A 24,524-nucleotide genomic window follows, 5' to 3' on the forward strand; every position below is an offset into this window, starting at 1 on the left:
TATAATACTATACATATGATGCTTCCAAGGAATGAGAACATTCTATCGATAAGGAAATGATTTGCATTTGCTGCTTAAGAAAACTGACGTATTTAAGATCCTTCAAAAATAACTAAAAGTTCTTAAGAATAAATTCGGAGCAGGATTCTTTAACCCAAAACATTTACGAAATAATTCGTGGCTGTTGCTTTCATCATTGTATTGGATCGTCTAATAAGAATGAGAACATTCTTTCGATTAGAAGAATCTTCAGGATACTCTAACACAAAATATGTCTAAGAACACTAATCCAGTTATCCAAATGAAAGAGAAATCAATTTATTTGATTTTTTCAAGTATCTAAGCACATTCTCTTATAGATTACAAATTTTTGTGGTTTCTTGTTTTCATCTTTTTATTGGATCGTCTAAAATTGTATAACTACATGCTAGGCGCGCGTCTGTGATTCAGGGATGGGAAGAGACATTAGTACTGATAGCCATCGGGTTGATAGGGACGAGCATAGGGCGCTGGTGCAAAGGGAACGGGCGGAGGACGCCAATTCGTTGGCGGGGGACGCGGCGGCGGCGCTGGCATGCCGGGAGGTGCCCACGCATTCGGTGGCTGCATCATGCGTGGCGGTGGCGGAATGCCCATCGCTGGCGGCAGCGGCGGTTGTCCACCGCCCATGGGGGGCAACGGAGGTGGCGGTATGGTTGCTGGGAACGGTGTCGGTTGTGGTACAGGCGGCGGTGGCGCAATCATACTCATGTTGGTCGTGGACACGGGCACCACGGGCGGCGGCGGTGCCATCATCGGTGGCGGCATCATTTGTCCCGGCATTACGGGCATCATATTCTGCACCGGCGCATCGGCGAACAATTGATGCGGACGATCCGCATGCGCTGAGGGATTTTGTGCGGCCAAGAGACGCTCCGCTGCGGAGCCATGGCGTTCGCCCTTGTGATCCTTTTTGAACGCATACGACACGGAGATGGGACGATTGCATAGATATTGGCCATTCATGGCATCGTTGGCCGCATCGCTGGCCTCGAAACTGGCGAAATTGATGAAGGCAAAACCCTTCGATTTGCCCGTCTCGGGATCACGCATAATTTTCGGTGTTTGCAGTATCACACCAAAGGCGGAGAATGTATCGTAGAGCAGCTTTTCATCGACTTCAACGTCCAGATTGCCAATGAATATGTTGGCGCCGACGTCGAGATTCTTTTGATGCGCCGACGCCTTATTCACACGTATGGGTTTGCCATACAACTTGATCATGTTCATAATTTTGATCGCATAATCGGCATCCTCCTCGCTCAGGAATTCCACAAAGCCGTAGCCTTGATGCATCTGTGTGACGCGATCCTTGGGCATGTGTACGTTGACTGCAAGAGTCGTGAAAAAGATTAAGCTAATGTTTCGCAATAATGCGAATGTGTTTGCATTTTGCTTACCCACTGGACCCGCCTGAACAAACAGTTCCCAAAGCAATGTCTCGGACACTTTGTCGTCCAGGCCGCCGGCATAAATGGTGGCATCTGATAAAAATGGGAGGGAAACGCGGCATGTTAACTATAACGTCTAACTTTGGCTAATAGCTGCGTATGTGTGTTCGCTTACCTTGATTGCGTTCGGCAATTGGACCTGCAGCCATTTTGCAAGTCAAAATAATAAATAACAATTACAAAATTATTTCTACTATTCAGTCGTGTGCCGACAAAATCCAAACACGGCGTTTCAATGTTATCGCCCACAGGGTTGCAATTACATTCACTTGCAAATATACCAAAAATAAATGAGTGCAAATAACACTACGGTCACGTTAGCGCTATCAGCTAGTCGACAACAGTGTGGCCACAGACTGTTGTAACATACTCATTGTGAGAGCCACACATAATGCAACAATTAACGAAAATCAAGTAGTAATTTTTTAAATCACATTTGTGTACCGAAATAAAAGTACAAAAGTGAACTATTGAATTGGTTGCTCGCCTGTATTCTGCAGTATATTCGTAGTGTGGGTGCAAAAGTAGTACATTTCGTACATGCGCGCGCGCTGGTCACGCTGGCTAGCGTCCATCTGGCCTACATTTTTTATGTAATGTCACTCCACTTTGTTGTCGTTTTTACAAAGAAAAAATCGTGCTAGTAACCAAACCAAAGAACCCAAGAATATTACTTTGTGCGCTGTGATGTGATATCCAATTAGAACACAATAATGAATTGTCATCAAATACTGAGCGGTGCCTGCAATGCAGGTGACCGGTGCTTCGCAATTGGCTCCGTGGAAGGCATACCTTTTACAGTAAGAATTCAATATTACGATTTTACACACACTCTCTACTCTATACTCTGTACCTGAACGAGTCAACCAAGTATTCAATTTTTTTGTTCGTTCTATCATTTCTATTCGATTTTAACGTTTTTTTTGTTGTACGTTTTCGTTTTTATCACGCATCTATCATACACACGCATACTATGAAAAATAGTGGCGACACAGTCATGCAAAAGTATATAATGTACGTACAAATACATATATACAAAGCTATGTATGTATGTATGTGGGCGACTAACGACGTTAGGTACTATAAGGGTACCCACAAAACTATGTGTGTGAGTGTGTAGTATGTACCACATTTTCCAACATTGGTTGGCATTTTGGTGTTCCGCAAAAAAAAAAAACGATTCCAATTGGAATATCCAATTCCGATCAGAGAACACAGCCACTGGGGGATTTTTTAATGTTTTTATTTACATATTCGTACTTGTACATTTATACTGAGAATGTGTGCGAATGTGTGTGTGTGTGTGTGTGTGAGCACATATAAATAAATGTGATGCTTGGCTGTCTCTGCTACTGCTGCTGCTGTGTGGTCAATTAAATCAAAAGCAAAAGGCGAATGATGAGTTTGAGAACTTTTGTTTTTTCATTTGCACTTTGTGTTTTTTGTATTATTTAGTAGGGGTAAATTTGTTTGTTTCTTACAACAATTTTCCATTTGAAATCGAATGTGTATTTAACATGTTTTTTTGTTTGTGGGCTATTAATTACATTTAAAGGTCAAGTGCCTGGCTGTTGTTGTGTGCATGTGTGTGTGTGTGTGGCTGTAAACAAGCCTCTCACGTTGCCTTTACGCACTCACACATACACACGCGCATGCATTGCGATACATACGAATGTATGCGAGTGTGTATGTGTAGCATTCGATTGGTCAAATGGCCTTTGATGCCCTAAATTCGATAAACACACTAACACACACACACATATATAAGGTTGATGCAGGTGTGTGTTTGTGTGTGTAGATTATTTATTGCCTGCAGCAAAAATCCTATTCCTAACAAGCAGAGGAGACAAATTATTATTTGTTGCTGGGAAAGACGAACCAAACGTCAATAACAAATAAATTATACACGGCCCATAAAATGCTGCAAAAAAAAAAAAATGTTTTTTTTTGTCGTGAGCACGCATTTATAATGTGCTCGCGAGAAGGGAATGTGGGCGGGGGCGGAGGGGGGGTGCTTATTGGGTGTACTGGAGTCGTTTATTTTTATGATCGCATACATGCTGTATATGCAAGTGCCTGTGTGTATGTGTGTGTACATACATATCAAATATTAATTACTAACCGCCAACATCCCCCCTCCCCCTCCCCTATCGCAGTCGCAGTCACAGTTTTTGTGTTTGCGTTAATATTTGTTTACCGCTATAGCGCCTGAGGTCTGTTTTCTTCTTCTTCTCGCGAAGTGTGTGTGTGTGTGTGTGTGTAATTTACCAAAGCCACAAGCATAATTAACTTATAGTACAAAAGTGTCCCGTGTTCCCTGCACACACACACACACACGCACACCCTTTGGTGAAAAATTCATTTGCAAAGCCAACAGCTGTGTGTGTAGGTGTGTGTGCGGGTATGTGTGTGTGTATGTATCTGCATTATTTTCTGTAATGAGCTGCTTCTTCTTGCTGCCGCCCGTTGTGTTGACATTATTGCCACCCCATCATTTTCATTTAACTAAAATGCTATCATTTCAATTGTTATATTATTTAGTATGACTTCGAGTGTATGTATGTATTATTTGCATATAATATTTATAAACACGTTGCGACATGTTCTATCTGCCCGCTAACAGCAGCCACAACAACAACAACAACGAGGCACGGGCATAGTTTGAACTTGAAAATAGACAAAACACACATACACACACACACACAATCACATTGGCAAACAGATACAAACACACACACACACATTCACACGTACGCAGACACAGTGGCGCCATCTGGCCATGACGTGCTGGTGGTTGGGAGTCGCATGTCCCCAAGTTAGTCCAATAGAGTATCATAGCAATCAGCTTTGCGTCAGCCACAAATAAGAAATGTCCGCAGCGATATCGTTGTTCTTGTTGTTGTTGTTGTTGGTTTTGCTGTTGTCGCCTTTTAATCGCCTTCGTCGCCATCTCACACACACACTTGAGATAATGTACATATCAGAGAAAACCAGAACTAGCAAAAAAATGTGTACCTTAATTTTTCTAGTTAAAACTAACGAAATCAAAGCACACAAAAGGCAAACAATACCCTGCAATGGCAATAAATATTATGACAGCGGCGCGGCGGAATTTTGTGTTGACATTTTTTGTTCTTTTTTTTTTTGCATTGTGCACTGACAAAAGCTCAACGACCTGCATACCCTACAAATTGCTTTAGCAAAATATCTAAATAGTTCTATGAAATTCCTCACGATTCTGTCCCATAAATAGTTCGCATTGCGGGTAAAAAAAAATGGCAAACAAATCTGGATTAAATCTGATTTATATCTAAACTTCATTTTTAACTCTCAACTAACAGCATACCCTATATTATTTGTTAATTTTCATTTATAGAAAGTAGAAATTTTCAATTGTGATTGATGGATTAGAAAATAATACTATTTATCTATAAAATTCAGTTATTTTTAATTTCTTAATCTCTTCAATGTCAACTTATAGTTGACAAAAGAACTGAAAGTAGAATTATCAAATTGATTGATGGATTATAGTTAATAATACTATATTAACTTGAATTGCATAGTCCCATTTGTCTCTCCCTATGGGGTACAGGGTATATTTGATTTCTGTGAAGAAAATAACCGCACAATTGGGCAAATGTTTTTTTGCACACACTTTTCACTTAGAGATAAGACTGTCGTTGATTGGCGTCACCATTGCGATAGCCGAAAGACATACTTATGATGGTATGGAAAGAAAAGTAGAAGAATGTACGGGAGAAAAAGGCTGAACAGACTTAGCTCAGGGAGGAAAAGAAATGAGGGTATTATGTGTTTGTTTAAACCCTTTCTTTCCTGTGCGATCCGGAATCAATTCAAAATTCCTAAACTAAATTGAGGTTCCGCAATTGACGCCTACATTCTAGTGGGTTATTTAATCTACATACACATTTTTCGTATACCCCAATTTGTGACTCAGTAAGCTTATTCTCTTGGGGGTCCTGGAAAAATGCCAGCAGTTTTTGCAGTCTCTCCATAGAATACCTTTCTAATTTCTAGCTTGACCTAGGTCTCCAATGTTTACTTAAGCAATTAACATTATCGTCATGATGTGATGATGATGCCTTTTCATTTATATATCTTTTATACATACTCAATATTACTTCCCTTATGCATTTGAATTAATGAGAAAAACGAAATGAACACCCATAATCCTTTTTGGTAGATAAGTAATTCCTGCGATTGTCCAACTAAAATCCCATCAACTGTTGTGACTGAGATTACCGTTGTCATCACATTAATTCCTCACCTTTATGAAATAATCAATAACTGTACAATCACAGATAGCTTTAGCCCAGCAATCGATGGCATATTATAAATATACGTAATAATTATTATATTATGCAATCTTTATTCGATTCTTCGATTTGTAGGTGATTATATTAAATATGTCTAATGAATTAATGTGTCAATAATATGAGAATTCATCAATTGACATTTGATTTTATTAGCTTATCGCATTTAAACCAACTCCATGGTTACGTTTATTGTATAATCATAATTATAATGACACATTTTTTTTATGCCTCTTGCCCCGATAAGTTAGTAGTCAATAAAACACAAGCTATTATATTTATTAAATCAGCTGACAAGGTGTAGATTAAGAAGGGTCTAATCATCATTGAATCCTCGCCACATTATTGCCAAATCATAAGCGTAATCGAAACAGATAAGCAAACAAAAACTGAATGAATTGATAAGATTTAATTGTGGTTGTATGGTTCATTATTTTTCTAGGCATACGCGGCTGGCTGCAATGTGGTCATCCTGGCGAGCACATTTGAACGCGTCCAAATCATACCGGGCGCCAATCATGGCTATGTGAAGATCTCCGCCTTGGACTGCAGCACCGATACGGGCAAAATCGCGGCTGCTTATGAGAATAAGATATGCATTTTTGAGCCGACGCCGGTGATTGAGTCGAGCAAGCACAACACACACTTTCTCGACTACAGGTGAGTACAGCACAAGATGAATGATAAGGGGAGAATTGATCCACCCACTTCGAGAATAAGTGCAAAGAAAGATGACGGCAGAATTTAACCCACTTCGGGAATTAGGTGCAACGAATAATGGCAACAGAATTTAACATACCTTGAGAATTACATAGGTGCAAAGAACAATTAACTTTTAAAGAAGTCTTTAAGAAATCGTATTCGTTATTACAATAAAATAATAATGAAAATAACAACATTATTGTTCGACAGTAGGATAATCGAGTCGTAAAAACCATTTAATAAGTTAAATTATGTTCTCAAATCGTTAGGAAATTTCAATATAGTAGAAACCCTTCGAAAATATTTGTAATAATAATAATCGTTTGATTATATGTAGTTTAAAATTCAAAACTATATTCCTAAGATAAAACTCGATCTATAATAGATCTTAGGCAGAACCCAGGGCTAGGGCTGCCCCTAAGTGGGAGGGAGTATAGACTAGTGGAGTAGTTGTTGGTTTTATCTTAGAAGTCACATATTATGGATGGATGCTAGCCGCGAAGAAGATTGTTAGACACAGCGATTCAAGGTATTTCAGTCTGAGTCAGGATATACACAGAGGATATGCTACACTATTTCCTTAACTACGAACTCGTTATACTATTTCCTGTCCCGATCACTATTCGTGATGCTCTCAAGCTGATAAACAGCGCCTTGTCATTATTAAGAGCTTACCCAAATTATGTTCTCAATTCGTTATTATGACAGCGTGAGGAAATAGGAAAAATAAATAGTAGAATTTCTCAGCTTTTAGAAGAACCTCTTGCCAGATGTTATTAATAATATTAGCCATTTGATTATGTAGTTCAAAATTAAAAACTAATATTCCTGAGTGAAAACGTAAAAGTCGAGCAATAAGAAACCTAGCTAAAAATATTTTTTATATGTAAGAGAATTAATTTGATTTGTTTATGACATCACATATCATAACCATCAAAAGTGCACATTTTAATGAAAATTTAGTGAGTCACTTAGAGAATAATCGTAACGAAGCACGAGTGTTAAAACTACGTTCATAATTCGATTTTAAGAGCGCGTTATGCAATTCAAAAACGAATTTAATCTCCATGTTATATCGAGTATCGAGCTGGCTTTAATACTTGTTGAGAGCTCGAGACTAATAAAGCTGGCTATTGACATCAAAAATGAGGTGGGTAGGTAGGTAACTCATATTAAGTATGATTGCCTTAGATATGACAAAGCGTGTTTAGGCAGAGTCGTGTGTTTGAGGCAGCTAAACATATTAAATGTTGTACTTTCGAAATACTTTTCATATGTCGTAGTCGATAACATTTTGCAAGCAATTAAAGTGCACATCGTCAGCGATGAAATTGCAATTTTTTAATTTCTTTACGCCGAACGGAAAGATTAAAGATTAATACGAGATTGTCGTGGGCAAAAAGTAAAAATGTTTGTAAACAAAACTCTTTATTAATTCTTCTAAATTAATTTCATTCCCTTATGGCAATGTTTTTTGAAATTCTCGAAACATGCCAAATAGTCTCTTTCCGATCATATCAGTAATTGACGAATTTTGAGCAATAGTTCTATTGTTCCAAGTCAGTCATCATCACGTTTCCGACCCCCTTTAAATTCTTTGTACCACTTAAAAACATTTTTCTCCGAGAAAAGGCCTTCCGCAACATCCTCAACGTTTCCGCAGCCAAAATTTCATTCCGTTAGCAAAATTTGATAAACATATTACCGATAATGACAAGAAATTTCGCTCTGATGTCATTAATAGTTTTGCCAACTTAAGAATAAGAGAACTAGCCCGAAATTTGAAGCCCGTAAAGTTAGGATTGAACTTTACTCCTTACTTTTTGCCAACAGTTGTTGTTTTATACTTTGCATACATGCACATTATACTCCCCACACTAATCTGATCAGTAAATTTGCTCTCTTGATCGCTTTAGATGGGTGCAGACGGGCTCGTTTACCAGCCACTCGAATGTGGTGACATTGTCGTGGAATCTGGAGGGCACGCGTCTGCTCACCGGTGGCACCAACATACAGCTCTGGAAGAGCAAATCGCCCACACATCAGCCCGAAGAGGAGCACACTGGTAAGCAGACTGCTTGAATACCAAAACATATACAAATTAACTTACCAAATAACTCTATTTTTTTTTCTTTTAGGCGTCAAGTTCGAGATTGGGGAGAGCAAGGAGCCCAAAACGCCGGCGGCGGGGCAAACGGATGATGTGTCGACGTGGGAGAACATTTGGTCGTGCCAAACAGCGATACCCATTTACCACATGGCATTTAGTCCCGATGGCACGCTCTTTGCCACCTGCGGACGCAACGATCGTCTAGTCAAGATCTGGTACGAGAACAAGCAGGTGCTTTTCCCAGCCAAAAGCACAAGCACTGCTGCGACCACCAACAATGCAACAACAGGAGCAGGAGCAGCTTCCCAAGGAGCACCAACGAGTGCACACGATGGCAGCGGAGGCATCGCTGGCGGTGAGCTCAACTTTACGTACGTGTACATTGCACATCCGCGCGCCGTGTCGAACATTGTGTGGCGCAAGACGAGCAAATATATGCCCAAGGGATCGGTGGCCAATATGCTGGTGACCTCGTGTCTGGACAACATTTGCCGCATCTGGATTGAGACGGTGCTGCCGGACGATGGCATGGTCAATATGACCCAATACGATCCGTTGGCCTCGCAGAATCCCAAGTTTCGGACGCATCGGCACAAGCATCGCTTTATGCAGCGCCTCAAGCACATGAAGACCTGTTTCCATTTGCGTCGTCACATCAAGGCCGGCGCCAATGCGAACATCGGTCCCGGTGGACCTCATGGACCCGGCTCCGCTGGCGGTGGTCCCGGAAGTGGCGGAGGCGCTGCGGGAGGTGGCCAAGGGATGGGAGGTCTTGGTAGCTCACCGGCGAGTTTCAGCAACTATCAGGGACCGATCCCTTCGCTGCCGTCGTCGTGCAGCGTGCATGACTTCCATTCGTATGGCTTTCAGGGGTCGGGCGTTACGCCGGGCATGCATTTCCATTTGGCGGCGTCGATCAATGCCGAAACGGATATACCGCTGGTGCCGTCGATGCAGACATCGGATCCAACCAATCAGAATGTGTTTATATTGCACTGGCTGAACAACAAGGAGATGCATTTCACGCTGCAAGCGGAGGCCATACTCCAGGAGCTAACCAAAAAGGTGATTGACGAGGAGAATGGCAACGTTCATGAACGATCCACAGCAGCAGCAGCAGCGGGTGTTGATCTACCCGATGATGCAGCCGTCGGACATCATAAGAAACAATTTATGCGCAATTCAAAATCGGTTTCGGTCGATGACAGCGGCGAAGAGTTTAGCAAGTATTCACAGCATACGGCGGCGACAGCGGCCGGACTCCAGCTGAATTCCATGTCGAATACAACATCACAGAATTCGCTGAACAACGATCAGCAGCAACAGCAACAGCATCCGATCACCCAACTGGTCGATTCGCTGGACAATAAGATCGAGTGTCTGCTACGCGATTGGCATCAGAGTCCCGATCTCTTGTTTGCCATCCATCCCGTTGATGGCAGCTATTTGATCTGGGTGATTGAGTGGCTCGATGATTACTATCCGGGTTCGTATCGTCAGGCGCAGGTGTCGTTCTCGACACGCATACCTTCGGCATTTCCGCTGGGCGATGCCATGTCGATGTCGACAACGGTTAGTCTCTTCAATACGGGCACACATCCGTTGGCCTTCCGCGACATTGCGAACAATGTGCGGAGCAAGGATGAGTTCCACAAAGGCGGCGGCGGTAGCAGCGATCAGAACTCGTTGCGCAGCGATCAACAGCATTTCGACAAACACGACGAACACGACGAGGATGGCGAACAGCCGGATGTCGATCAACCCGATGAGGATAACGACGATAACGGTGGCGATGCCAATGAACGCAGCGCTGCAGCGAGCAGCTCACAGGATTCGGGTGCCGCTGGCGGTGGCGCCACAGCGGCGTCAGCACTTCCGCTGAATGTGTCGCCATCAGTGTCGATGGTCACGAAGCATTCGAACGGCACGCTCAATCTGTGGCAGCTGACGTTCGCCTTCAAGACGAAGTTCACACAAGTATTAAGCATCGGCCATGTGAGCCGTGCGTCCGGACATCGTTTCCGTGTCAATGACATCACCTGTCATCCGGTATTGCCGCTGCTCGTCTCCACATCGCATCACAATCTGCCCGACTCCGAGGCCAAGTCACCGATGTCGCCCTTCGAACAACCCCTTGCCGGCAGCTCAGCCATGGGAGGAGCCGGAATTGCTGGAGGCGCCGGTTCCCCAACGGGTTCGGCCAATGGCGGGGACAACAAGGATGTGTTTACGCCCACGGGCTTTTGCTCGGAGCTCATATTGTGGCGTGTCGACTCCGTCGGACCGTTGTGTCATTCGGGTGGAGTCAGTGAGCTGGCGCGCATCAATTCGCCGGAGATATCAGCGTTCAGCAACGTCGCCTGGATACCCACGCTGTTGCCGAGCACCACCTTGGGCAGCTACAGCAACTCACCGTCGGCGTGCTTTGTGGCCAGCGACGGGGAGAATTTGCGCGTCTATCAGGCGGTGATCGATGCACGCACTTTGCTGGCGGAGATCAGTTGCTCGGAGAATTTGAATACGTTGCACAAATCGCATTCGTTGTCCTCGATGATCTCGAATGCCTCGTCCACGTTGAAAGCGCAACGTTCGGCGCTGCATGACAAGCTCAAGGTGGTCTCACAACAGTCGACCGCACGTCCCGGTTGCATACTGCAGCTGGATGCAATATCGGATGCCAAACACGATTGGCAGAACACACAATTTCTGCATGTGTTCCAGGCGCAATTGATCACAGGCGGACAACGTGCCGTCTCGATTGATGCGCACGATTTGGAGGAACCGAAGATGAATGCACTGCTTGAATCGGACATGGATGCCATTGTCGATTTGCAACGGAATGTGGACTTTGAGGAACCGTTCTACATTGTGAACATCGAGAAGACGCTGCGCGGCAGCACCATCCACATGTGGCGCATTGTCATCAGCTCCAAGCAGCAAAGTTCGTTCCTCTCCGAGACCGCAATGTATGTGCCGGACAGCAATCTGACGCAGGAGACCGAGGAGCAAGAGCAGCAGCCGCGTCGCATGTCTCAGGGCGCCGAAACTTTGACCGGAGCCGAGCATTTTGGTCCCCAAGTCGAGGCACCGCACATTTCGATCACCACCAAGAAGGTGTGCACCCAAGAGTTGCCGCTGCCCGAAGGCGTCGATGTGATACACGCCTCGCCCGCTGCGGGTCATTTGAGCAGCTCGAGCATTTATCCTGCCTGCTTTGCGCCTTACATCATTGTCACCGCGTGCTCCGATTCGATATCGCGCTTCTGGAAATGCGAACCCATTGGCACCGATGCCTATCACTGGTCCGAATGGAAGATGTTCAGTCGCATCCAGCAGTCGGCGATCGAGATTCCCGGCCAGCCGTTGAACATCAGTGCCGCGTACTCCGGTCGCATTGCGTGTGCCTACAAGTATGGCAAGAGTTTTACGCGTCCGAATCGCGGTGATCCCGACTCGCGTTACGTCAACCTCTGTGTGGCCATCTACGAGTGCGAAAGTTCCGGAGGCAGTGAATGGGTACTGGAAGATACCATTCACCTGAAGAACGTCCATTTGCCGCGCATCAACATCGGACATGGCATCGACTTGAGCTATCTGCATGACAGTCGATTGCTCGCTAAGAAGCAACGGTTGAATCAGGTGCTGCACAATTTCGCCCACGATCCGGAGAGTCGTTCACCGCGCAGTGGCGAAACCACACCGGAGTTGACAACCGGCGGCGTTGGCGGTGGCAAACAGTCGGCGAATGTCTCGGGTTTGCTGACGGTGCCCAGCTTTAGTACGTTGCAATCGTTGCGCAAGAGCATCGCGGAGAATGGCAACACGTGTCCGCTAACGCAAAAGCATCTCGTCCAATTGGATTGGGTGTCCAAGGAGGATGGTTCGCACATCTTAACGGTTGCCGTCGGTAGCAAAATACTGCTCTATACGCCTGTTAGCTCGGATATTGCACAGGCCAACATAAAGGCAATGAAGGAATCACGTTCGGTGAATCGTCCCATCCTGAGGAAGGCCAGCAGCTTGGCTCAACCGAATTTCGTCGATGAGATACGTTGGATGAAGTTGCGACAGATTGATTTGCAGACCGCCGACGGTTTGCCGCCGCTGCCAATGCAAATCAGTTGGGTGCGCGATGGCATTCTCGTGGTGGCCATGGACTCGGAGATGCACGTCTATTCGCAGTGGAAGCCCCATTATGGCGCTCACTTTATGTCCGTTCAGGGATCGAACACAATGGGCGACGATGTGCCCGATACGCGAAATTTACGCGATGAGGATTTGCGTTCGTTGGCCAACGAGTCGACGCAGCTGCGACTGAAGAATGTCGCCTCGATGCCGCTGATTAGCAAGGTGAGCACCGCCAATCTTCAACTCTTGTCGCACGACAAGAAACGTCGCTTGGCTGCCAACAGCAGCATGGCCAACATGAATGGCGGTGGGGTTCAGCACTCGGATGGCTTCGGTGGCGGTGGGAATGAGGCGCCCGCTAATGATGATTATATGACCGATTTTGGGCTGTTTCAAGCGTCGCGCATTGCGTGTCCCGTGCTGCCGCAATACCATCCCAAGCAGCTGATGGAGCTGCTCAATTGCGGCAAGATCCGTTGGGTCAAGGCGATCTTGGCGCATCTGGTGCGTTGCATGAGCGGCACCGGGAACAGTGCCATCAGCGGTTTGCCCCACGAGGATGATGGCAGCACCGGCGGTGGAGCTGGCGGCGGTGGCGGAGGAGGTGCGGCTGGTGCCAGGCAACGCAGCTGGTCGCGATCCCGTACGCTGAGCATTAGCTATACGGCGGACACAAGCAATATACAGGCCGAGCATCGGGGCAGTACAACGCAAATACCCGAGGAACTGATGTTGGACTATGCGGAGATCAACTCGATTCCGCCGCTGCCGTTGTGGGTGCTCCTCAATGCGGATCGCGAGCAGCTGGGTGGCAAGGCGCCGCATGCGGCCGAGAGTGATAAGGACTATGATGAGCTCTTCGATATGCACAACTCGGATGACAATCTGGATGATCTGCTTAGCGATGGCGAACAGAAGCGTCAGGAGCGACGTCTCTCGCTGCCGGAGAAACAATCGATATCGCATTTCGGTCCACGTCAGGGACAGCTGTTGTCGCGTCTCCTGACGCACACCCATCTGCCGGGTCTGTCGTCGCTGGATCAGATGCATCTGTTGGCCCTCGCCGATACGGTGGCCACCTGCAATACGGACTTCAGTGATAAGTTTGCCGCCGACCTTGGCAAGAGTCAGGCAGCAGCCGGCGGTGCCGTCGGTGTGGCGGGCAAGGCGCAAGCGACCGATTCGCTGGATGATTGTGGACTGCGCTTTTTGCTGGCGATGAAGCACTTTACGTACTTGTTGCGTTGCCTGCCGCTGGCGCAGCGGGCGCAATTCCAGCGCCAGGGCGTCGGCACTGCAAACATTGTGTGGGCCTATCACTCGGAGAGCGAGGAGGAGCTCCTGAATCTGATACCCAGCTACACCAAGGGCGATTTGCGTTGGGGCACGTTGCGTGATCTGGGCGTTGGCTATTGGCTGAAGAACATCAATACGCTGCGACGTTGCGTCGAGAAGCTGGCCAAGTGCGCCTATCAGCTGAAACAGGATCCCCTCGATGCGGCCATCTACTATCTGGCCATGAAGAAGAAATCCCTGGTCTGGGGTCTGTTCCGTTCGAAGCGGGACGAGAAGATGACCACGTTCTTTGGCAACAATTTCGCTGAGGATCGTTGGCGCAAGGCGGCGCTGAAGAACGCTTTTGTGCTGCTCGGTAAACAACGATTCGAGCATGCGGTCGCCTTCTTTCTGCTGGCCAATTCACTCAACGATGCCATCGAGGTGTGCATGAATAAGCTCGAGGATTTCCAGCTGGCCTTGATCATTGCTCGGCTGTACGAGGGCGATGCCGAGGGCTGTTACTATCATCGGCTGCTCAACGATCACATTTTGGGCACCGATATCGATACGGGACGTTGCGACTTGACGCGTGCCCATCCCGATCCGTTTTTGCGCTCCATGACGTACTGGAATCTGAAGAAGTATCAGGACAGCTTGAATACGCTGCTCCTCAATGGTGTCGGCAATCTGCATAGCAGCTATCGCGAGGAGGATTTGTTGCGTCCCGAGATGCCGCATGCCACCAATCCGAATGTATTCAATTTCTACATCTATTTGCGCACACATCCCTTGCTCATCCGGCAGAACATTGCGATATCGGCGCAGGAGAAACGCATCGCACATGTGGTGCTCTCTGGTTTTAGCTATGCTGGCGAATCAAGGAACGCCACCGCGAATGCGGCAAGCGATAAACAGCTGCAGCTGGAGGACTCCATCACACCGATCGAGCGGCAATTGTACTTTACCACAGCGCACGGACATTTCAAGTCCGGTTGTCCGGCCCTGGCGCTTGAGGTGCTCAACAAGCTGCCTATGAAGATTAGCGACAACGATGGCGCCGCCTCAAGCATGGCGGGCAGTCAGGCACCGGATTCGGAACATCAGGTGGGCGCCAAGGATGAGCTGATCAACTCGGGTATTATGGATCAATGGCAGACGTCGTCGCCCAGCCAGGCGGAACAATTCGATTGGAGTGCGCCTGTTGCCTCGAGCAGTGCCAATGAGGCCAAGTTTGAGATCAAATGGGATGACGAGGACGAGGATGAGGATGAAGATGCTGACGATGGTCAGCTTGATCGGAATAATGATGCTGCAACACCGCAACCAGAAGCAGCAGCAGCAGTGGATCATCTGGGTAAATCATCATCGAATGGCGATTGTAAAATGGACATTATGGCGCAACAGCTAAAGTTTGTCGCCTGCCTAAAGATCCTCATGGAGGAACTGTCAACGCTGGCCACCGGCTTCGAGGTGGATGGCGGCCAATTGCGCTATCAGCTCTATATGTGGCTGGAGCGTGAGGTGGAGGCTCTCAAGCAGTTGTGCAACTATTGCAGCTCGGAGCAAACGAACGATGCCAACGATCCGGATGCTGGCGATGCCAAGGATAAGGACATGAATGCCAGCATATATCCGAGCACGGAGCGACCGACACTGCATGAGATCCTCATGCAGGACAAGCAGGACTTTGAGGCCAAGGTGATGCGGGCGGCCAAACGCAAGCGTTGGCTTAAAGGTGAGTTGGGATTGGAATTGGAATTGGGATTCAAACTAGGAATAGATGCGAGCTGAACATGTTAAAGGAGTAGTTTTCTAGGCTATTTTTCTGTCTGACTGTCATCATTGTCATTGGTAAATTGTTACCTTTAACCTAAACGTGATTTTCTCAAATGTGTGCAAACCGCAAATTCAGCTTAATCGATTTGCTTACCTCATTTTTACAGGCATTTATTTAATGTTGTTTGTTTGGAATAGTTACAAAGCTTTATCATCCTACACATCATTATAGGCTGTCACATAGAAACTACAATTGATTGCAAATTCTCAGTAAAAGTAAATATTGCAGCTCAGTATAGGATAAATGAGTCATTTCAACCTTTTTCCCCATAATTATCTAATTAACTTTTAGTTTTTATGAAGGCGGATTCGCACAGTCAGTAAATCATTAAGAGTAGAAACTGTTACTGCTACAACACCTACATATGTATATTTATAGTATTTACTCATTGACTGCATTTTTTTTTACATAACATAGCTTATGAGATTTCCGGCATTATTGAAAAAACTAAAGCAACAAATTGATATTCGTATTGCAAGCAGTAAAGTTGTGTTGTAGCTTTTAGCTTTTGTACGCACGCACTGTCCTGTGCATTACCATAACGGTTAGCTGTTGAGCAAGCAGTGCTTGCATAAGCAGTGCATTCCTGTGAGGAAAGAGCTAGAGTTTTTTTTTCTTACCATCATCGGACCTAATTTTGAAATATATAATAACTTCTCTATCCTTTGCAGCCAACGAGACATTGTTGCGAACACTGCTGAGCTACTGTTCGCTGCACGGCGCCAGCGGCGGCGGCTTGGCCTCGGTGCGCATGGAATTAGTATTATTGCTGCAGGAGCTGCAGCAGGAGAAGACGCAACAGCAGCTGCTCAGCCCGTTGCCCTTCCCCACCACCCTGCCGCTGTTGAGTGCATGTGTGGCGGGCAACAAGACGGTGATTGCGGATCCCATCAAGTATCTGCAATCGCAGACAGTCGACATGCTGCAGAGCATCATCAAACTGCTGCCATTCCCCGGCATCGAAACGAGCGCGCTGAGCGAGATCTTTGTGCTGCGCGATTTGGCCGTTGCGTTGTCCAGTTGCATCTATCAATCGCTGTGCGATTCGGAGAGTTTTGTGGTGAACAATGCCAGCTTCAATGGCTACCCCAGCCCAGGGATCGAGAACATTGCCAAGATCAATTCATCGTTCGAGTGCAGTTATCTTGTTGGCAGTCGCAATGCCTTCAATCGTCGTCGCAAGTATTCCACCGATGAGCCCGCGGGCATTTGCACCACCCCATCCAAGTGGCCGGGTGTCACCAATCTGCGAGCGCTTCTGGCACGCGAAAAGGACGAGGATGTGCCCAAGTTGAATGTGCTGTTGCTCGAGTCCTTTGTGTCCACCTACATGGCGTTGTTCATCTACTCGCTGTCCACCTGTGACAGTCGTCTGTTGTATCGCCTGAGCGGTCAACAGTTCTCCAACGACACTTGGTCCACGCTCTTTGGCGGCGGAATGAAGAAGCTCCTCATCAAGCCAGCTGCACAGCCTCAGCAAACGCAGGTGCAGTCGCAGGCTTTGGTCGCGGGAGGCGAGCCAGAGGATGAGAACAGTGTGTGGAATACGGTGACATCGATAACGAAGCAACGGATGAAGCTCAACATGAAGATACTGGGGAGCTTCAGTCAGAACAGCACATCGAGCAACATGAAGGAGGACAAGCCGACGTATCGCGAACAATTTATGCCCCCGGAGACATCGATGCTCTCCTACTTCCTGGCCAAGCCCACCAATACAGGTAGCGGTCCCTCTCTATCTCATTTTCATCCTAACGAATTGAATTATTCACCACGAGCTTCTCTTGCAGATTGCGATGAATACGATACGGATGATTCGCATGAATCGGACGGCGAGGAGGAGGAAGATGATGATGATGATGTCAATGTGAGTCGCTCACAATTGAAATCCAAAGACAATACCGAGCACGCCAATCCCATGTCCTACTCGTGGAGTATATTGCGCTTGGCGCTCATCAAGAACAGCACACACAAGATCCAAGAGTTTGTCAAAGTCGCCGGCATCGAATTGCAAGGTAAGGGAAAGACAGAGAGAGAGAGAGATCAGTCGATCTTTATTAATCACTCATTACCATTCAAACAGATCTGCCTGTGATCAGTCCACTGTCGCATGAGGTGCTGCGCACCTTGAATCGCTGGCAGGAGTTCGCACTGAACGATCTGATCAGTCGTGGTCCCCCATCCCGACATTATATACCCGGCTGTTATGCGGAAAGCGGCATCAATGGCCTCGCCATTCACAAGTATCGTTCGCTGCTGAACAAGGACAACACACCGTTCATTTCGGGCTCGGCGGCGGGTCCCATTCGTCGGCTGTGGAACTATTTGGTGCGCCAGGAGCCGACACAGGAGGTCTTCATCAAGAGCATCTTTGGCAAGAGCTCGGACGCGAGCACGCGCAGCTCGCATCATAACCAGCATCATCAGCACGACAACGAAACCGATGAAGGTCGGTATTCATTTTTCATTCTTATTTGTTGCTGTTGCAATTGAGTTTTTTTTTCTCGTCGCGAGTTTTTTGCCCGTTTATTTTTTCTTTCCTTAATTAGTTTTACACGATTTGCAAGTATTTTTTTTATTATTATTTTTTGGTTGTTGTTTTCCTTATTCTTTTTTTTTTGTATTGTATGAGATAAGTAGCATAACTTGCACCTTAGTTGTTCGCCATTATGGTATTTCTTTAATTAGTTTTAATTTTGGTTTTTTTTTTTGGTTTGGACACTTTACACACACACACGCAAACACAGAACACAACACACACACATATATATATATATTTTCTTTAGAACAATTTTTTAAATGGCGCGGGCAAGTTAAGCAGTGTTGCACTGCTTGACAGTATTGTAGCACTGCTTAACGCAGTGCAGCTGGCCAGTGTGACCCAGCAGCAGTGGAAACACTGCTTTGCTTTGCAGCACTGCTTTGCTTTGCTTGTTTGGCGCCACCTTGTTTGAAAGCAATGTAAATACGTATGTATGTACAATTTGATGTATGTATGTATATATAAGATTGCAATTGCACAAGAAAACAAGTTGTATTATTTTCTAAGTCAAACACGAAAATTGTCAATGTCAATGTGAACGTAGCAGTAGCTGTAGCTGTAGCTGTACATGCAACACACACACAAACACGCACACGCACACACGCGCGCTATACACAGCACACAGAGAACACACAAATGCAATGCTCACACACTAGTTAACATGCACAAACAACAAGAACAAGAACAACAACAATAACAGTATGCAACACAGTTGAACAGTTTTTAAGTTTAAGCTTAAGAAGAAACAAAAGTATAAAAGAATAAAGTATTCTGCCTGCGACAGCGAAGAAACACACACACTAATGGAATTTATTTAATTTGTATACTGCACCTCACACACACACACACAAACACACACATACACATACATTGCATGCACCCATACATATTTATTTAATTTGGTCACACTTGTTAGCGAAACAGAACAACAACTACAACAACAAATTGCCTTCATTTCTAATTCACACACACACACACACACATAAAAACAACAATTAGAGTAGTGGAAAATGAAATTGTTTGCGAGAAAACTGCATGCTAATGATTGCCTATCTCTCTCTCTCTCCCTCTCTTTCTGTGTCTCGCTCGCTCGCTCTCGTTCTCTCTCGCTCTCACACTATTTTGTGCATTCGTCGACTTCACTCTCTCTTTCCCTCTCTCTATCAATATCGCTCGTCTCTGTCTTTTTGATATTTGCTTTTAGGTCAATCGCATTCAACGAACGAGAATACCGATCACATTCGGATCATACACAAGGATCATGAATCGATACTCACGTTCTGCCTGAAGAACAACAGCTCCTCAATGATTGCGTTCGCGAATCCGCGCGAGATTCAGGAATTCGATATTTCGCTGCTGCTGGAATCGCCCAATTGGTATGAGGATGAGTGTGACTATGATATGATGAATCTGTCCAAGGATGCGGACACCAACAGTTCCGCCTTCCTCATCATCCAGTCGCAGGAGCAGTGAGTGTTCTCCATTCTCCCTATTCTATTCCTCCCCTCCCCATTTGTGATCAACTTATTTCCTTTTCTGTAATTGCTAATCTTTTACTTTCTCTCTCTCTCCATCTAGAGCTCAATTTGGAGCTGGCTCCACGTACAGTGAAGCTACGGTGAGCACGCAAAGCGCTTCGCAGTCGGGACGCGGCACATCTATGGTGAGTTTACTCCCGTATTCTTTCTTTCCTTCCCCTCATTATAACCTTCGTTGTTCCCTTGCTTCCAGGTGCTGCGTCACAAGGTGGACAATGTGAAGCGGATGAGCGCACATCCCTTGATGCCGCTGTATTTGACCGGCGGCCAAGATGGCTCGGTGCAGATCTGGGAATGGGGACATCAGCAGCCGGTTTGCTGTCCCCGCACCTCGGGCACCTTTGCCAAGGTGACGCGCTGTCGCTTCTCCGAGCAGGGCAACAAATTTGGCGTCGGCGATGGCGATGGCAATCTGAGTTTGTGGCAGGCGGGCATCGCCTCCCAAAACAATCGACCCTTCATTGTGAGTAGTACTAGTAGCATCTCCCTAAGCTTACAATCTTCTTCTGGATGATCTTCTAATGCATTCCATTTCACCTTTGCAGACCTATCAGTGCCACAATAAAGCGCTCTCCGATTTCGTATTCCTTGGCTCTTGCAGTTTGCTAGCCAGCGGTAAGTTAAAGCGATGTTTACACCACTTCAGGATTCCCTTGACTAATGTAAATTGATTCTTCTCCCTTCGCAGCTGGTCAAAGTTCTGAGAACAAAAACATCAATATTTGGGACACTCTGTTGCCGCATAAGAAGTCCTGTGTGTCTGGTAAGTTTTGTTTGCTAAAGACTGAGGTATTAACTCTGTGCTCTGCTTCAGAAAAGAAATTCATGAATTGTAATTCACTTTCTCCCTCTCTCTGTGCAGCCTTCACCTGTCACGATCAGGGTTCTTCGTGTCTGGTCTTTGCGCCACAGCATCAGGTGCTCATTTCATGTGGCAAACGCGGCGATGTTTGCGTCTTTGATGTGCGTCAACGCACACTGCGACATCGCTATCAGGTGAGTCTCTTCGAAGTGGGGAGAAAACTCTGGCAAAAAATGTCTCTTGAGGCAATTTTGGATAATAAGTAAAGTTTATTCTTGCAGCTCTGGATTAGCAATCAATTTAGATAGCTAAGATTGATTTTAGAAACGTTTTTCTGTCTTACGATAAAATACAAATTCTTTAATTTTTTGGTTTCCATATGAATACATTCATTCAATTCAATTAAAACATAAAAACAATTTCAAAATCATTCTTAGTGCTAATCCAAAGCTATGAGAATTTATACTAAGATATACCGAAGGCTATATTTGGTATATCGATGAAGTAGTACATTCAAAATATATACTGTAAAAGAAAGAAGTAAGAAATCTAGAGTTGAGTGTGCTTGCTACCCATTTTAAATAAAAGCAAGCAAATACCGAATAATATAGAAAAAAATACTGAATTACACCAACGGTCATATTTGGTATATCAATGAAGTACTACACTCGAAATATACCATGTCAAGAAAATATACCAAACGAGCAAATAATAAAATATACCGAAGGTCATATTTGGTATATCGATAAAATGCTACAATCGAAATATACCATTGAGGTGAAAATATATAGAATTACATACCGAATAATGCTAAAATATACCAAAAATATATTGATACCGTAGTACTACATTCGAAAAAGGTCAAAATATACCAGATTGTGTACCAAAGCAGCTAGAACTTGATTGCAGATTCTCACCAGAGAATTACCCATATATAAAATATATTTAAACTTTAATTCAAATTAAAAAAACACGTTAATTTCTTCCAACAGGCTCACGATAGCACCATCAAGTGTATTGCACTTGATCCCCACGAGGAATTCTTTGTCACCGGCTCCATTGAAGGCGACATCAAGGTGAGTTCTTAAAACTTGAGACTCCACATTTCTTCCACATATTACATCTTCGATCATTTTCAATTACAGATCTGGGATATGAATCAGTTTATGCTAATCAATACGTTCCCCCACGAACATGCCAAAAATGGTTTCTTCAAGCACACTGGCCAAGGAGTCAGTCAGGTGTATGTGGATCCATTTGGACGTCTCTTCTCCTGCGGCTCCGATGGCTGCATGAAGGTGCGCCTGCTCGTCGAGAAGGACAACATTGTGCACTCAGTGTATTAAACAAAGAAATAGCAGCAGCTACAGCAGCTACAGCGGCAGCAAAACAAACAAAAAGAACATTATGATGTAACTAATTAAGCATTAATTGTGTGTGCATTGATTGTGTCCGTGTGTGTGTATTTTGTTTTTTCCGCGTCTCCACGTTCGCGTCTCCGTTTGCCACGTCTCTCGTTGTCCTGTTTGTCCCCCCAACTTTATGTAAATTGTAGCACGTGTGCCAGAGAGAGAAAGAGAGTGTGTGATCTGTGTGTGTGTGAGGAGTGTGTGTTGTGTGTGTGTGTGTGCACACGTGTGTGTATTTTATTACTCCATATATATTTTTTTTTTGTTTGTTAAACGTTGATTATTATATTTCATTATTATATGCATACATGCGATATATATATATATATATAGTATATATACACACATATATATATATATCTTATCTTTATCTTTATATATTCTTTCGTCGCCTTTTCCAACAACAAAAAAACGAAATGCAACTACAACAAAAATTGTGCGAAAACGAATTCGTTTATATTCTATGAGTATTTCCTAAACAGACTATATACATACAATACAATACTACTTATATGATTACTATATACCTATACATATAAAACAAGAAAAAAAAAAACATACATATACTTAGATCGGATGTAGATATATATCTGCACAGATCGAGCGATGTATACATACTACTTATATGCTTTAAATCAATTATTAATTATTATATACAAGACATTCTGCAGTATGAGATATAAATGATATGCTTATTCGGAATACATATTCTATATATTCTATATACAACACACACACACAATCTATTATATGCATATGCATATGCATATGTGTGTGTATGTCTTTGTGTTAAATATATATATACATACTTACTTTGTGCAACTATTTTGTCTGTTAAATCAATCAAGATCTATGTATACCTAAATCAATTACCTAAATAAAGTGCAAAATAAACAACAAAACGAAAAGTATTACAACAACATACACACACGATTTGTGTTTCCACTTCTTCCACGATTTATCGAATACTACTTACATACGTATTTTAGATCTGATAAACGGAATTTTTGGAGGTAGGTATATTTGTATATTCCAAATTAGTGTAATCGCAAGTAATTCAGCATTTCCGAAACTGATTAGTTTTCATTTATTTCATATTTAGTTATGTATATAATATAATATTTTATTATATATTTGTTTATTTTATATTCAGTTATGTATATAATTACCCATCTCTAGCGTAAATTAAAAGTAAAAAAAAATATATACCAAAATATTTTTTTTTATGTTTTGAGTAAAAATTAATCGTATAGCTCTTGAGTAGAACGTTAATTAGAGCTGAGAATGATTTTGGAATTATTTTTCGGCTTTCAGATAATTAAAAAAATGAACGAATGTGAACGAAAATAAATTTTATCTTAAAATTAAAATAGTTCCTAAGAACAATCTTAGTTCTAAATGTAGTGCTAATCGAATTGTTTCAGTTTTAAGTTGTTTTCACTGCAAATTACAAAGAAATGCCCCTATATCATTCTTTTTAAGTATTTCATTCTGACTCATCAATTTTAAGTTGAAATAAATTCGCCGATTTCAAAAAGAAAACTAAAATACATAAATAATAAATTATCCAACATTTTGGTTGGTAAAAATGTTCAGTAATTGATTTAAAATTTAAATTTGTATTAATGCTACATTTCAAGTTATTCAAGAGGAAGTGAGTTAATTGCTAAGCCTAACGGAAACTGTATTCAAATTTGATATTATATGATAATTGTGTTTGTGTCTGATTTATGTTACGCTATATGTTTTGTTGTATCTGTTGGATTATATCATCTCTCTCTTTCATTTGTTTTATTTGATCTTATGTCTTAACACATCTTTCTTTTTAGAGCAATCATAAACACGAATCTATCGAAACATTTAACACAAACATGTTAAAGGAAATCATGCTGAAACATTTTATAAACATGTGCCTTAAACAATTTCAACTCACATGGAAATCATGCTTAAACATTTAACACAAAAATGTGCTTCAAAGAATTTGCATTAACATAAAAATCATGCTTCATCACATCCCTATATCATCTAAGGAAACTTCTTTATATAGTACATAGATGGGAATGCCAAGAGCATCTGCGGTAAGTACTTTTTCTTTATACTTTATATTTAAGATTTAAGATTTATGAGCATCATATTTATAGCACGATCATCATCTATCTGAATTATCCTTGATCGTGTTTCCTCTTATACGCACAGCTGTGAACGTTGAAATAGCAGTGCGACAGAAGCAGAACTACATAACGGTTTTTTTTTTTGCATATTCCTTTATGTTAGTTGATCGCTGGCACATTGCTTTTGTAAAACGAAACATAGAGAAAAGAAACCAGCAAAAATCCCGTTAAATTTGGTTTGTT

The 24,524-nt window shown here is 43.8% G+C and overlaps 2 protein-coding genes across 3 annotated transcripts; one reads left to right on the forward strand and one right to left on the reverse strand.

The window, feature by feature from the left end:
* Positions 1-376: 376 nt before the first annotated feature.
* Positions 377-1,742, reverse strand: LOC117563625 (splicing factor 3B subunit 4). 2 transcript variants are annotated; one of them, XM_034242035.2, is made up of 3 exons: positions 1,606-1,741; positions 1,440-1,523; positions 377-1,370 (listed from the first exon to the last, which is right to left on the reverse strand). In XM_034242035.2, the coding sequence occupies exons 1-3, from the start codon at positions 1,637-1,639 to the stop codon at positions 466-468; spliced, it is 1,023 nt and encodes a 340-aa protein (XP_034097926.2). In that variant the 5' UTR covers positions 1,640-1,741; the 3' UTR covers positions 377-465. The 2 variants fall into 2 exon arrangements, with proteins under 2 accessions (XP_034097926.2, XP_051864516.1); XM_052008556.1 differs by having other exon boundaries at positions 377-1,523; positions 1,606-1,742.
* Positions 1,743-2,046: 304 nt separating this feature from the next.
* LOC117563597 (dmX-like protein 2) lies at positions 2,047-23,087 on the forward strand. Its single transcript, XM_034241989.2, has 15 exons — positions 2,047-2,290; positions 6,267-6,484; positions 8,443-8,591; positions 8,665-15,777; positions 16,551-17,600; positions 17,670-17,894; positions 17,963-18,328; positions 19,626-19,890; positions 20,000-20,084; positions 20,153-20,422; positions 20,505-20,574; positions 20,648-20,722; positions 20,822-20,955; positions 21,754-21,837; positions 21,907-23,087. The coding sequence occupies exons 1-15, from the start codon at positions 2,204-2,206 to the stop codon at positions 22,105-22,107; spliced, it is 10,392 nt and encodes a 3,463-aa protein (XP_034097880.1). The 5' UTR covers positions 2,047-2,203; the 3' UTR covers positions 22,108-23,087.
* The last annotated feature ends 1,437 nt before the right edge of the window (positions 23,088-24,524 follow it).

Source organism: Drosophila albomicans, chromosome X, assembly GCF_009650485.2.
Source record: "Drosophila albomicans strain 15112-1751.03 chromosome X, ASM965048v2, whole genome shotgun sequence".
Taxonomy (NCBI): domain Eukaryota; kingdom Metazoa; phylum Arthropoda; class Insecta; order Diptera; family Drosophilidae; genus Drosophila; species Drosophila albomicans.